The sequence below is a fragment of the Acomys minous genome, assembly GCF_964271855.1.
Source record: "Acomys minous genome assembly, chromosome: 14".
NCBI lineage: Eukaryota > Metazoa > Chordata > Mammalia > Rodentia > Muridae > Acomys > Acomys minous.
This window is the reverse complement of record NC_140496.1, coordinates 59,499,674-59,513,891: the sequence shown is the minus strand read 5'-3', so window position 1 is coordinate 59,513,891 and position 14,218 is coordinate 59,499,674. Positions and strand designations below refer to the sequence as shown.

The 14,218-nt window shown below is 45.1% G+C and overlaps 1 protein-coding gene across 1 annotated transcript; it reads left to right on the top strand.

The window, feature by feature from the left end:
- The first annotated feature begins 1,596 nt into the window (after window positions 1–1,596).
- LOC311583948 (large ribosomal subunit protein uL10-like) lies at window positions 1,597–2,720 on the top strand. The gene has a single exon (XM_084757952.1). It carries the CDS (start codon window positions 1,669–1,671, stop codon window positions 2,620–2,622), a length of 954 nt encoding a protein of 317 aa, XP_084614078.1. The 5' UTR covers window positions 1,597–1,668; the 3' UTR covers window positions 2,623–2,720.
- The last annotated feature ends 11,498 nt before the right edge of the window (window positions 2,721–14,218 follow it).

The following is a 14,218-nucleotide window of genomic DNA, read 5'->3' as shown; positions in this document are numbered from 1 at the left end:
ACCCCAGTCCCACTTATCTCCCTGTCCCCTCATTTCCACCCTCTACCCTAGCAACCCCCCAAAGAACATAAAAACGCACATAAACAAAAAATAAATAAACAAAACAAAGCATTGAAAACATCTCGTTGTGGAAGCTGTAGTGTGTCACAGTGTGTCCCACAATATATCCCTCTGTCACACATCTTCACTTGCAAATGTTCATTGCAATGAGTCATGGGTCTAGTTCGGGGTCTCTGGCATCTGTCACACCGTCAATATTGGATCTTCACTGGGACTCCTCCCAGTTAGCCTGTTGTTGCCCTGTGTCATGGAGATCCTGCGGCTCTGGATCAGCAGGACAGGCCCTTTCACACACTCCAAAGAGTTCACAGTTGATGTAGATTTTGGGGTGGGCCACCTCAGAGCCCTGGTGATAGTTGAGTTGGTCAGCCCACCAGCTCTCCCAGGTACTGCAGCTGACAAGGGGCTAGGACAGCTCTCCTGATCTCACACCCTTGGGACTGGCTCCCTCTCGACTCTGCCATCAAAGCCAGCCTGACTGTGTTGCTCTGGTGAGGTGCAGGATGCATTCTCCAGAGTACTGCAGCCAGTGAGGGTCAGGGATAGCTCTCCAACTCTCATGACGTCAGGATGAGCTCTCCCTCCTGAGTGCTGCTGCAGGTGAGAGGCGGGGGCCCAGCTCTCCAGAATGCCACAGCTAACAAGGGGAATGGCTAATTTCTCACAGCCCTTGGACATCGATGTGGTCCCAGGTGGCCGCCCAGACCAGAGTCCTCATGGTCTCTAGCGGTAACATGAGCCACAGACATCAACGTCCACCCCTGCCGCTGTACGGCAGCCCCGGTGGCTGAGACTTCCCCAGGGCCTCGGGTGACTGGACAGGCCACTTCTCTCCACCCTTACATCTCCAGTTCTGTCTCTCTTCGTAATCCTCCAAGCGTTCTGCTTCTCTTTCTCCCCCGTTCGCCCATCACATGTCTGCATACTGTAATGGTTCCCACTCCAGGGCCACATGGCTGGCAGGCCTAGGTAACTTGGCATGGCAGTAAGCAGGCCTCTAGGTGTGTTTACAGCCTGCCCTAGTGGTGTGGCAGTGGGTGGATCTGTGGCCAGCTTCGCCCTCCTGGTCCTTGGTCATGGTAGGCAGGTCTCTGGGTTTCTTTCCCCCACCAGAGCCCCCAGGCATGGTGGTGGGCTGGTCTCGCAACATGCTTCTTAATAACTCATGAAACACAACATTTGCACTCTAAAGTGGACATCCTGGGTGTGGCTGAGAAACAACTCTGGGCCTCCCCAGGCTTGGTTGTCTTCTTCACCTCCCAGTCTGTGATCCTCACGCACGTACCTCAGGGCTCTAAACTTCTGTGAAACATCTCTCTGCGGGATCTGGATGCGGCTGCTTGAGACTGTCTGAAGGGTCTGGAAACATCTGTGAGTGAGCAGCCTGTGGTCTGCATGCAAGGCTGATGGGAAATGGACTACGAAAGGCACCTGAGAAAATTCCCCCTCTTTCTCTCTGCCCTCCTTGTCCATTCTGTGAACACGGACACCAGAAGCATCCATTGCCCTCTGAACTCCTTGTGAAGTAAGAGGCTTGCTCTCCAGGCGTCCTCGTTAGAGTGACATCGTCTTTAAACCCTGCGTGGCAATCCCTGACGCACCGCCGTGATGCCCAGGGAAGACAGGGCGACCTGGAAGTCCAACTACTTCCTTAAGATCATCCAACTTTTGGATGATTACCCAAAATGTTTCATTGTGGGAGCAGACAATGTGGGCTCCAAGCAGATGCAGCAGATCCGCATGTCCCTGAGAGGGAAGGCTGTGGTGCTGATGGGCAAGAACACCATGATGCGCAAGGCCATCAGGGGCCACCTGGAAAACAACCCTGCTTTGGAGAAGCTGCTGCCTCACATCCGGGGGAATGTGGGCTTTGTGTTCACCAAGGAGGACCTCACTGAAATTAGGGACATGCTGTTGGCCAATAAGGTGCCCGCAGCTGCCCGTGCTGGCGCCATCGCCCCCTGTGAGGTCACTGTGCCAGCCCAGAACACAGGTCTGGGGCCTGAGAAGACCTCGTTCTTCCAGGCTTTGGGCATCACCACTAAAATCTCCAGAGGTACCATTGAAATTCTGAGTGATGTGCAGCTGATAAAAACCGGAGACAAAGTAGGAGCCAGCGAGGCCACACTGCTGAACATGCTCAACATCTCGCCCTTCTCCTTTGGGCTGATCATCCAGCAGGTGTTTGACAATGGCAGCATTTATAACCCGGAAGTGCTTGACATCACTGAGCAGACTCTGCACTCTCGTTTCCTAGAGGGTGTCCGAAATGTTGCCAGTGTCTGTCTGCAGATTGGTTACCCAACTGTTGCCTCCGTGCCACACTCTATCATCAATGGGTACAAGAGGGTCCTGGCTTTGTCTGTGGAGACTGACTACACCTTCCCTCTTGCTGAGAAGGTCAAGGCCTTTTTGGCGGATCCATCTGCATTTGTGGTTGCTGCCCCTGTGGCTGCAGCCACCACTGCTGCTCCTGCTGCTGCTGCAGCCCCAGCCAAGGCTGAAGCCAAGGAAGAGTCTGAGGAATCAGGTGGGGATCTGGGATTTGGTCTCTTCGACTAAATCACTTCTCAAAGCAACCAATTCAGCCAGCTTAATTTGAGAAACACGGGAATAAAGGCATACTTCTCTTAAAAAAAAAAAAAAAAAAAAAAAAAGAAGTAAGAGGCTTGTGCCATGTAATTCAGCCCTGGACTCAGGGTCTCACCTCAGTTCTTTCTCTGTCACCCTCTCTGTCTTGGTCTTTACTGTCCAAATGTATTAACATCATTGGTGCTTCACATTCTGAGAGAGAGAGAGAGAGAGAGAGAGAGAGGGAGGGAGGGAGGGAGAGAGGCCTTCTGTTGCTCCATCTGACCTGGAACTCATGCTATCCTCCTGCCTCAGCCTTCTGAGTGCTGTGATTACAGAGCTGTGACAAGCCATACTCTGCTTCCTGGAGGAGTTGGGTTAAGGCATTTTACTAAATATGCAAGCCAGACAATAATAAACCAATCAGAAAAGGAATAATAGAATAAGCCAAAAAAAAATTAGAGGAACAAACATAAAAAGCTCAAAGAAATAGTAAATGAAACGAAAGACAAATATATAAACCAATAAACCCGAACAAATGGTTCATTTAAAATGTGAATATGTTAGAAAAACCTGTGATGAAATGAAGAAAAAAAAGACACAAGTTCCAAACTGGTAATAAAGAGAGTAAGAAAAAAACTATAGTAGATTTTAAAGCTGGTAATAAAATATTTGAGGTAAATTTTATTTGGGTATATTTGAAATCTTAATAAAAATGAGTTCTTAGCTATGACTTCAATACTGACTCAGGAAGGATAGAACTGGCGTCAAGCTGAGTCAAGACAGCAGTCATCCACAGATAGGTCTCTATGGACACGCTCCCAAAGCCACACAGGACAACAAAATAAGCAGAATTACTCTTTTGTCACAGCAACGGGAGAGAGTAATTTGCATACAGATGAGGAACAAATCTGTCCAAGGAGCAGAGTCACCTGATGCACCTTTCCTTCAGTGGAGGAGCCAGGCATGAAGCAAGAGTTTGGTGCGAGAGAGCTACAGTGAGACCCACTCCATGGCAAAATAAACGACTTGCATCGGTCAGCTGCTCAAGTGAACGCATGAAATCCCAGAGCTCAGGAGGTGGAGGCAGGAGGATTAGGCTTGCCTGGGCTACCTAAGACCCTGTGTCAAAATAAATAAATAGATATTATAAACAATCTCTATTAGAATGTACAGTATCAGAATAAGAGCCTTTCACCCAGGGCGGAGAGATAGGTAATAACCTCAGAATTCAGTCAGTATCTGAAGAAAATCAAGAGCGGTCGAGATGTGTGAGGCTAAGGACCACAGGAGAAAGGGATTGCTTGCTTGCTTAGAGGCTTCCTAATAAAACAAAACACCTTAAGATTATCTGTCCTTGGAAACACGGAAACACTGTCATAAAATCGAGAGCAACACACACACACACACACACACACACACACACACACACACACACACACACACACACACACACACACACACACACACACACACACCTACCTCTTTAAAGAAATTGAATTTCATTCTACCAACAGCAGAGGGCACTATTGAATCAAGCAACAGAGCCGTTTTAGCTGACTGTTCTTGTCAGTAGACTGCTATTACCGCTGCCGACAACAAGGTCTTCCGTCTCTGGAGAAGCCCCTGTGGAACCAGCTAACATGGAGCTGTCTGCTTAACGGAAGCGTGCTTCTGGGAGGTCTCCCTTTGAGAAGGGGACTTGCCGCAAGGCCTTAAGGAGTGCCCTTGGCAACCAGCTACCAGCTGCGGTGCCTTGGACATCCCTCTTGCTTTGAGTCAGGAGTACTCCTCTGGGGCAGCAGCAGTTTATGAGGAGGGTGTGTCAGGGTGCCCAGCCTTCGCCGTTTCCACCCAGTGTGGGCCAATTTTGTTTCTGTGCCCTCTGCCAACTAAAACTTGAAAGAGCTGCCTCATCCTTTGGGGATGGCCCCATCCAGCCTCAGTTCCATCGCACAGGTGTCTGATCTGCATTGCCTTGAGGCTTTTCCTACCTAGGTCTGTTTTTCACAGGAGCTGTACCCAGCCTAACACCTTTTGCTCCTAATGCCATCTGTTTCCTGGAGCGCTGAGCTGACGCAATCAAGGATCCCCCCTCCCCACCCCACCCCCATGGACACCTGCTCCCAAGTCTTCCAGGTTTGCCTAGGACTCGGAATGGCCAAAGGGACTCGTCTGGGCATTCCACATGGCAGAGCTGTGGAAACCCCATGGAAGATACATGCCAGGTAGATACGCAGTACTGAGCATGCGCACTGCAGCTGGCGCTAGATGCTGTCAGTTCAGATCTGTGCTCAGCTGACTGCTCCCGTGTTAAAGCCGATCCCTTGGAAAGATGCAAAGGAGAACATAAGAAATGACTGATACAGGCTGGGCGTGGTGGCACACGCCTTTAATCCCAGCACTCAGGAGGCAGAGGCAGGCGGATAGCTGTGAGTTCGAGACCAGCCTGGTCTACAAAGTGAGTCCAGGAAAGCCAAGGCTAACACAGAGAGAACCTGTCTCAAACAAACAAACAAACAAGGAAATGACCGATACAACCAATTTCCTTTGGCCCATGCAGATTCACTCCGAGCCCTGAAGCCCTGAGTCCCGTAGTTCAAGAGCCTCGTGTGTAGCCATACTTAACAGACAAGATGTTAACAAATAGCCGGGCAGTGGTGGCGCACGCCTTTAATTCCAGCACTCGGGAGGCAGAGGCAGGCGGATCACTGTGGGTTCGAGGCCAGCCTGGTCTACAAAGTGAGTCTAGGACAGCCAAGGCTACACAGAGAAACCCTGTCTCGAAAAACCAAAAACAAAACAAAACATGTTAACAAATAAACTAGCTGGACAGCTGCCTCTGGTATCCTGAAGGAACGCTGCTTACTGACTTGGTCTCCATGGCTTGCTCGGGCCCCCAACACCGCTTGCCCTCGGATAGTACTACCAAAATATTGGGCCGGGTCCTCCACATCAGTCACTAATTAAGAAAATGATCCACAGGCTTGCCTACAGGCCAGTCTTTTTTTTTTTTCTCTCCTTTATTAATTTATTCTTGTTACATCTCGATGGTTATCCCATCCCTTGTATCCTCCCGTTCTTCCCTTTTTCCCTTATTCCCCTCCCCTATGACTGTTCCTGAGGGGGATTACCTCCCCCTGTATATGCTCATAGGGTATCAAGTCTCTTCTTGGTAACCTGCTGTCCTTCCTCTGAGTGCCACCAGGTCTCCCCCTCCAGGGGACATGGTCAAAGGTGAGGCACCAGAGTATGTGAGAAAGTAATATCCCACTCTCCACTCTACTGTGGAGAGTGTTCTGTCCATTGGCTAGATCTGGGTAGGGGTTTAAGGTTTACCGCCTGTATTGTCCTTGGCTGGTGCTACAGGCCAGTCTTATGGAGACATTTTCCGTTTTCTCTCTTCTAATTCTCTCTTCTCAGATAACTCTACTTTAAGTCAAGTTCAAAACAAAGGAAAACAAAACATAGGATAAAGAGTCTCGGTCTCTCTGCATCTTACCTGTAGCAGTATTACATTTTTAAAGAAGAGGACTGGCCAGGAACTAACTGTGCCCGTGTTGATTCATCTGTGAGATGTGCCGTCAGACCTGTGCGAGCTCTTCCTGGCCCTTAAGCTTCCCTCTGACTGTGAGGCTCTTGGCCTTTCCCTCTCCAACACAGGATTTCTGGGGAAATGTTCATTCTTTGGGCTCCAATGTTTAGGTTCAATGATTTAGCGTCAGTCCCCTCACTTTCTGTGTTCGTTTCTCCTTTTTGAGGGATCTGAGATGCTATGGCATCGAGGCTGGAAGGGTACAGAGCATTCCTGAGATCTGCTGGGTCTGAAACAAAGAGCATAAGCAGAATTCTAGCAGAAGCCAGAGTTCAAAAGGAGTGTGCCTGTGTCCAGCAACCGTGCAGAACTCTTTCCTTGTAATGTGTGGTGGACTGTCTCAGTCAGGTATAGGTCCTTGGGAATGGGGATTCTTGAAGCGTCAGTGGGCAAAGATAGGAGAGTGACAGACCAACCAGGGGAGAGTTTAAGTCTGAGTGCATTTTGTAGGGAAGTAAGCTAGGTTTTTATACACTTTTTTTGAAACGGGGTGTGGTTTTTGTGGTTACATTTTTTATACAATTCAAAATACAGGATGCAGAGTAACAATGTTGTCATCAATCTTGAGTCATTAGCTTGGTATCAGTAGTATGTGCCCTCTTTATCAAAGGTCAGTGTTCCCTCATTATGTCAAACATCTGTGAGGCAAGACAGTTTTTTCTTAGCTCTTCTCATCACTATCTGGAGCTTTCCTAGACACTTTATTTGTAAGTCATAATATAAACTATTAAGAAGTGATTAATTCTTGGCCATGTTTGTTTTAATAAGTGGAGCGGAACCTGAATGACCCTTGGCTGCAGTCCCAAATTACGTTTGAAAAGTTCTGATAAGAAAGTAAAAACAAAGGCAGAATGTTCCAAAACAAGAAGCTTGCAATCAGTTACTCCTGGCAGGAACATCAGACCCATTCCAGAAGGCTCTTCCTGGGTGGGGGTCCTCGCCTTGGGTGGTGTAGTATCATTTGTCACACAGACTCTACTGGAGGAGTCGTGACAGTAATGTACCTGCTGTAGTAACATTTCTAAAAGAAAGCATGTGGTGTAATTTTTATTGTGACAATTTCCCCTTTAAGTTACTCTGGTGACAGCACTGACTAACAATTTTGTAGTTTGGTTCTGTCTTCCTTGTCACTAAGGTGAGGCACATGTCTTCAATCTCAGAACTCAGGAGGCAGAGGCAGGTGGATACCTGTGAGTTTGAGGCAACCCTGGTCTACAGAATGAGTTCCAGGCCAGCCAAGGCTACACAGAGAACCCCTGTTTTGAAAAACAAAACCAAAATCTTAAAAAATCAAAAAAAGAGATGATGCTTTTCCCCAATTGGTCTGATCTACACCTATGGTAGGCTCTCAGGGAGACAGCACTAAAGGTTCCATTTATTGGCCAATTTGGAGCAAGTGGGGGCTCTAGAAGGAGAGGTTCTCAGCCTCAATTTACCTGGAGATTGTTAGGTTACATAGCAGGCTCCCAAATCAAATGGTAGTGTTGCTGACAGCACCCTAAGATGTGGGTCCAGGCCAGCCAAGGACAATATGTGCAGTAAACTTCGAACCCCTACCCAGATCTAGCCAATGGACAGGACATTCTCCATAGCTGAGTAGAGAGTGGGGACTGACTTTCACACGAACTCTGGTGCCCCAAATTTGACCACGTCCCCTGGATGGGGAGGCCCGGTGGCACTCAGAGGAAGGACAGCAGGCTACCAAGAAGAGACTTGATACCCTGTGAGCATGTACAGGGGGAGGAAGTCCCCCCTCAGTCACAGTCTTAGGGGAGGGGAGTAGGGGGAAAGCGGGAGGGAGGGAGGAATGGGAGGATACAAGGGATGGGATAACTATTGAGATGTAACATGAATAAATTAATTTTTTAAAAAAGATGTAGGTCCAGGCCCAACCCAGGCTGGATTAGTACCAGGTAAACAAGGAGCAACCTAAACTCCACATTTGTCCGAAACCTCACGATGTGTGTTTTCTGTTTGTCCCTTCTCCACCCCATGGGCAAAGTGCATCTGGTTCCTTATTAACATGAACATCCTACACCAGCTCAGAGGCCCCACTCTGCCGATTTATATAAAACCCACTTGCTTTCCCGCAAGCTTCTGCTCTCTACTCTCATGAGACAGCCTGGCAGTTTGTTACCAATAAACTGTTTTCTACTCATGACTGGTCTAGTTCGGGGCTTTCACTGCACCTTGCTTACAGAGAACATTCTCTTTCTATTGTTATTGTAAGCATTATTATATTTAAAAAAAAGCAATATGGCTGATAACAAGACCATCACACGTAGAAATTAACCCAAAGGCTGTACGTACATCTCATGAGCTTTCCTGCCCTTGGAGCGGCCACTCCTAATGGAAGCTGTGACGCTTCGTGTTAGGTTCATACTTTCCCCATTGAATATCTTTTTATGCATTTACCCACCACCAAGAGCAGAGAATGCATGGCAGAATTGAAACTGAAAACAAAACAAAACCGGTCAGCCTTATATCCTCTCACAGCTCGTGTCCTCTGCTTGGGTCCAGTTCTTCCCCATCCCTTAATACTCAGCTCCGTTGTTTTCTTTTCAGTATCTTAGACTGTACCCATGAGTACATCTGCTTATATCTAGACATATATTGCTGATGAGGCTCTGCATATGGCAAAGCCCACCCCTTTCTTCTCTCTGAGATTGTATGGCCTTGCTTAATACTCTACACTCTAAGACCATCCATTTTCCTATACATTTCATTACCTTTCTCTTTAAAGCTGAATAGCTTTCATTATCTGTTCATCTACTGTTGAACAAGGAATTGGAATCGACCTAATCGTTCAGCAATAGATGAACAGGTAAGGAAAGCGATCCAACAGATGTACTTGTGGATACAGTTTGTGGATTTCTTTGCTATAGTGAATAAAGCAACAAAATAGACACAGGGTGCAAATATCTCCATGGTAGCATGCGGAGTTCCCGGGAAATGCCTAGGAGTCAAACAACTGGGTCGCGTAATAGTTCTATTTTAAATTTATTTCTAGAAATCTACAAACTGATTTTCATGGTGGCTGCGTGAACTTGTGCCCCATCGCATCATCATCAATATTTAAATCATCATCATCAATATTTATAGTCAGATTTATTGATGACAAGCATTCTTGCTGGGGTGACGTGGTGCCTCACAGTAACCCTAGGTATCCACAGGTGAGACTACATGGAAATGAAAAGTTTCTGAACAGGAAAACAAACAGCCAATTTAGCAGACAGCTCACAGAATGGGAGAAAATCCTTACCAGCCACATGTCAGACAAGGGGCCACCACACAGAATTTACCAATATTTGCAGAAACTAAAAACCAAGGAAACAAAATTGCTGATGAACAAATGGACAAATGAACTAAATACACCATTTTCAAGAAGAGGAACACAAATTGCCAATAACATATTTTTAAGTGTTTAATATCTCTGACCACCAAGGAAACAGAAATTCAAACTACATTGGAGCTTATTTTTTTGTTTGTTTTATTTTTATTGATAATATTCATATTACATCTCAATTGTTATCCCATCCCTTGTATCCTCACATTCTTCCCTCCCTCCCACTTTCACCCTATTTCGCTCCCCTATGACTGTGACTGAGGGGGACCTCCTCCTCCTGTATATGATCCTAGGGTATCAAGTCCATTGGAGCTTATTTGTAAAGTAAATTCCTGTCTGCCCTGGAGATGAAGGTTTAGTGACTTAAAGGCACTCTCATACTCATTTTGCTAGAAGCTGTGTGGGTACAAAATGACAACAGACTTAGTTACAAAGTCACAAAGAAAACAACAAATAAGAGCAAATATTTAAAGAAAAATAAACTTGCTTGGAAAATGAGTAGTTGTGAAAGCCATTTTCGTGGCTTTGATTAAAACTCTTTAGGTGAGAATAAAAACGAGAAATAAAATGCTTAGAACAGCCACAGTCAGAATTTTGCAGGTAGCTTCACAACCAGCAATCAGTGTTTAATCTTACTTCAGCTGTGAGAGTGGCAGGGCTTATCATGCAAAGTGCTTAGGTACGAGTGACGACCATGGTATGATCAGGAAGATGCAGATGTCAAAAAAAAAACCTTTCTTAAACATTTTAGTTTGCCTGACACCTGGAAAAGCACTGCTAAGCTTTACAACCCAGAAGACGCACGTCTTAGATGACTGGGACATGTAAAGAGACCAGCATCACAGTCCAATGGAGTTTTAACTTTTGGACTAAAATTTAGAGTTTTTAAAGGTTATTACCCTCACATCTAACATTGAAAAGAGTGTCAATAGCTTGGTGTGGCCTGGTGACGTACGCCTTCGCTCCCAGCACTCAGAAGGCAGAGGCAGGCAGATCTCTGAGTTCAAGGCCAGCCTGATCTACAAAGTGAGTTCCAGGATAGCTAGGGCTACATAGATAAACCCTGTGTCAGAGAGAGACAGAGAGAGAGAGAGAGAGAGAGAGAGAGAGAGAGAGAGAGAGAGAGAGAGAGAGAGAGACAGAGACAGAGAGAGACAGAGAGAGACAGAGACAGAGAGAAAGAAAATAGTATCAATGACTGATGACCATAACGTATCACACATCAAATAATCATGAAGAAGATCTCAGCCCAATTGTGTGTGTGTGAATATGTATAGTATATATAATATATATGTACGTATGCACACATATTTCATATGGAGAAAAGTCCAGAAGAAATACAAGAAGTACCTCTACTTACAGGGCCAATTCTTTGATTTATTTAATCATTTATCAAATTTACAATTCAACTTTGTCTAGCAAAAGGCAGCTTAAGCATTTCATGAAATCATATTTTAACAACATAATCACCATTTAAATACAGTATGTTATATATTCTTTTTGATAAGCCCTAGTGATATACTACTCTGTAATACTTCTGTCTGGGTATGCTTATGTCTATGTTCATGTCATACAATATAAAGCTTTACTATTAATTTATTAATTTTATTTCTATAATTTTATTTTGAGATATTTCTGTACCTCAGCAAAATGCTTGGCAACTTCCGTATATTAAGAAAATGGTACAAAGAAATTATTTTTGGTTTCTTCACATAACAGTTTCCCAAAACACTTAAAATAATACATTTTGACCAACATAAAGCATTTTTTATGCCCTCTGGTTTTCTATTATTCTTGACTACTTGGGAAAAATAATGAATGTAAAAATTAATTTCTTTAGAATCCTTTTTAGTGAAGTTTCTTAGCAATCAATATAGCTGATGCAAAATTTTATAATGTAACAAACTCTTATCATATGATTCAACACATGTTTTTTCATGTAAGCAAACTGTATCTTCAGCAAAGTTGTTATTGCAGATGCTTATTGTCTCTCAAAAACACATGCTTTAGGAGATTAGTATCTCTTAATGAAGTATTAGAGACATTTCAATGGTTTCTGGAACACAGTGAGCCGACCCAAACAAAACGGTAATTTTAATAGATTTTGAGAATTTAAGCGTGCCTACGTTTATAAAGTAAGGCCGCACAGATTTATCAAGTCTATGAACAGATAGTTAAATCCGAATGATATTTATGACAGAGTGAAACAAATGAAAACCATCTGCTTCCTATTCTAGAAGCCATGTTGCTGTCTCTTCTGTAGCGTATTAATAGTCACATTTCAGTGAGGCCTAATTGGGAGAAAGACTGTAACAGTTTCTTCAGCGAGCGCCAACAGAAAGATAGGCAACAGCCCCTGGGTCCAGAATTCATCCTAAAAATGTCCCCCACCCCCCACCCCGTTTTAAATGAGGTGTGCCAAGAAGGGTAATTTAGCATACAGAGTTTAAAACAAAAATGAAATAGCCACTGGCACACAAGATTTGTCTTCAGGAACTCTAAAGGCTGGTTAACTTTTGTCCCAATGCTGTTTGACCTAGCGTTCCATTTGGGTGGTTGAATCAAAGATCGGTGCTAGAGAATGTTTGAAATCAGGAAAATGTGGTACTTAATGCAAATCCTTTAGTACCAGTGAGCCAACTATCCCAATTATGTGCCCCAGAAAGTCTCAACTCCAAGGTAGCTCATTATGTGCACCTCCTGGGTAAGCTGCTGATGTGTCTTCCAACCTTCAATGGCTATGTTCTGTTGATGATTCCCTATGACACTGTGGCATCTGATGGGCATTCTGACACTCATATTAATACTCTATTCACTTAGTTTCTCAGAGCAGCTAGAGGGAAAATTTGTACAGGGACAGGTGCTACAGTTACCAGATTTTCAGTGACCATCAAGCCAACTATCTTACCCAGTGTCCTATTGCTGTGAAGAGACACCATGACCACAGCAGCTCTTATAAAGAAAAACATTTAATTGGAGCTGGCTGACAGTTTCAGAGGTTTACTATTTATCATGGCAGGGAGCATGGCAGCATGCAGGCAGACATGGTGCTGGAGAAGGAGCTGAGAGTTCGACATCCAGAGCTATAGGGAGCAGGAAGAATGAGGCTCAGGGCTTGGAATGGGCTGTTGACACCTCAGTGCCCGCCTCTAGTGACACACTTCCTGCGACAAGGCCACACCTCCTGATCATTCTTAAATAATGCCACTCCCTGGTGACCTAGTATTCAAATCTGCGAGCCTATGGGGGACATTCTCCTTCAAACACCACATCAGCCATCATAGATACAGACTTACAGACAACACCCGAAAGGACACATGCAATGTTACATTAACTAGCCTACACTCATAGATCATAAAAGGCCATTAGGTCACCAAGATAGGATAGACTCAATATTCCTGGTGCCTACACACATTATACTAGGGATCTCCAAAAAGGCATCCAAATTCACATGCAAGCAGATAAGCTCCCAAAGTACCTTGGCCCTGGGAACCTTTCTTCTGTACCGCAACAATGGCGGCATCTCATTGGCTGCCCAAGCCTCTGATGATGGGGACAAGTGGCCAGCGATGACGAAGTAGCCGAGATGAGTCCAAGTGCCTTTTGCACCCCAAACAAATAAATTAAAATTAAACTCAAATAAAAACACACAAACCCTTAACCAAACTATATAGAACATCAATAGGGTGAGTACTCTGGTGCAACAAATTCTGAACTTCCTGGTCACATGCTCAGATGGCCATCTAGCCAGGCGCTTTGATCCATAGCCCACTGCCCTAGTTACTATGTATGTTAAAATAAGTTAGGAAATAGGGCTAGGGAGCTGGCTCAGTGGCTTAAAGCACTTGCTACCTTGCCAAAGGTTGGTTTTCACCACCAAGCAAGCAGTAGCAAGCCTGCTTGTTAACTCCCACTCCAGGAGGTCTGGTGCCCTCTTCTGGCTTTCTTGGGCACTTGCATACACGTGACATACACTCGCACAGTCGTATGAATAAAAATAAATCTTTAAAAATGCAAAAGTTGGGAAACAGAAATTGATAAGAAAAAAAAATGTATTTGGTTTGATCAGAACCAGGGAGAGAAAATGTCTCAAATTCCCTCCCTTACTATAGCAGTGTTATAATAATTTTATAGTAGTTATGAAGCAAGGGCTATGAGGTAATTCCGTGTTGAGTTGCCTGTGAGATAAGCAGTCAGAATTGTGTAAAATCTCTTCCTGGGAGGCAAGCTCCTCCTCTGACGCCTACCCTTTAGCCCCTCCCCCGCCAGCTGGAGTTTTCTGGGGAAACTAATTCTTTAAGGGTCTCTGCTACACTGTTTTCACTCCCACCAGCTGCCTTTTCCTGCTTGCTTTGTTTCTTGTCATGTTGCCAGTTCAAATGCACCACCCTCCTAAATGCATGCAAGAAGATGCCACACAAGGAAACCTTTCAGTGGCCCTGATGTTGCAACGCCAGTAGAGGCAGCACAGGAAAGCACCTGCCAGTTGCTCGCTTAGCAAGGTAAACAGCCAGCTTATATATCCAGATGGGTGGCATTTGCACCAATCACAGGTAACTTAACAAAGGTTTGAGTCTGTACCAACGACTGCAAACCTTTTTATGCAAATGAAGGTTTGGGTTTACACCAATCATGACATTGTCCCT

Bases quoted from the DNA above. Each gene is read 5' to 3' on its own strand.
- LOC311583948 (XM_084757952.1), top strand. From the start codon at position 1,669: ATGCCCAGGGAAGACAGGGCGACCTGGAAGTCCAACTACTTCCTTAAG.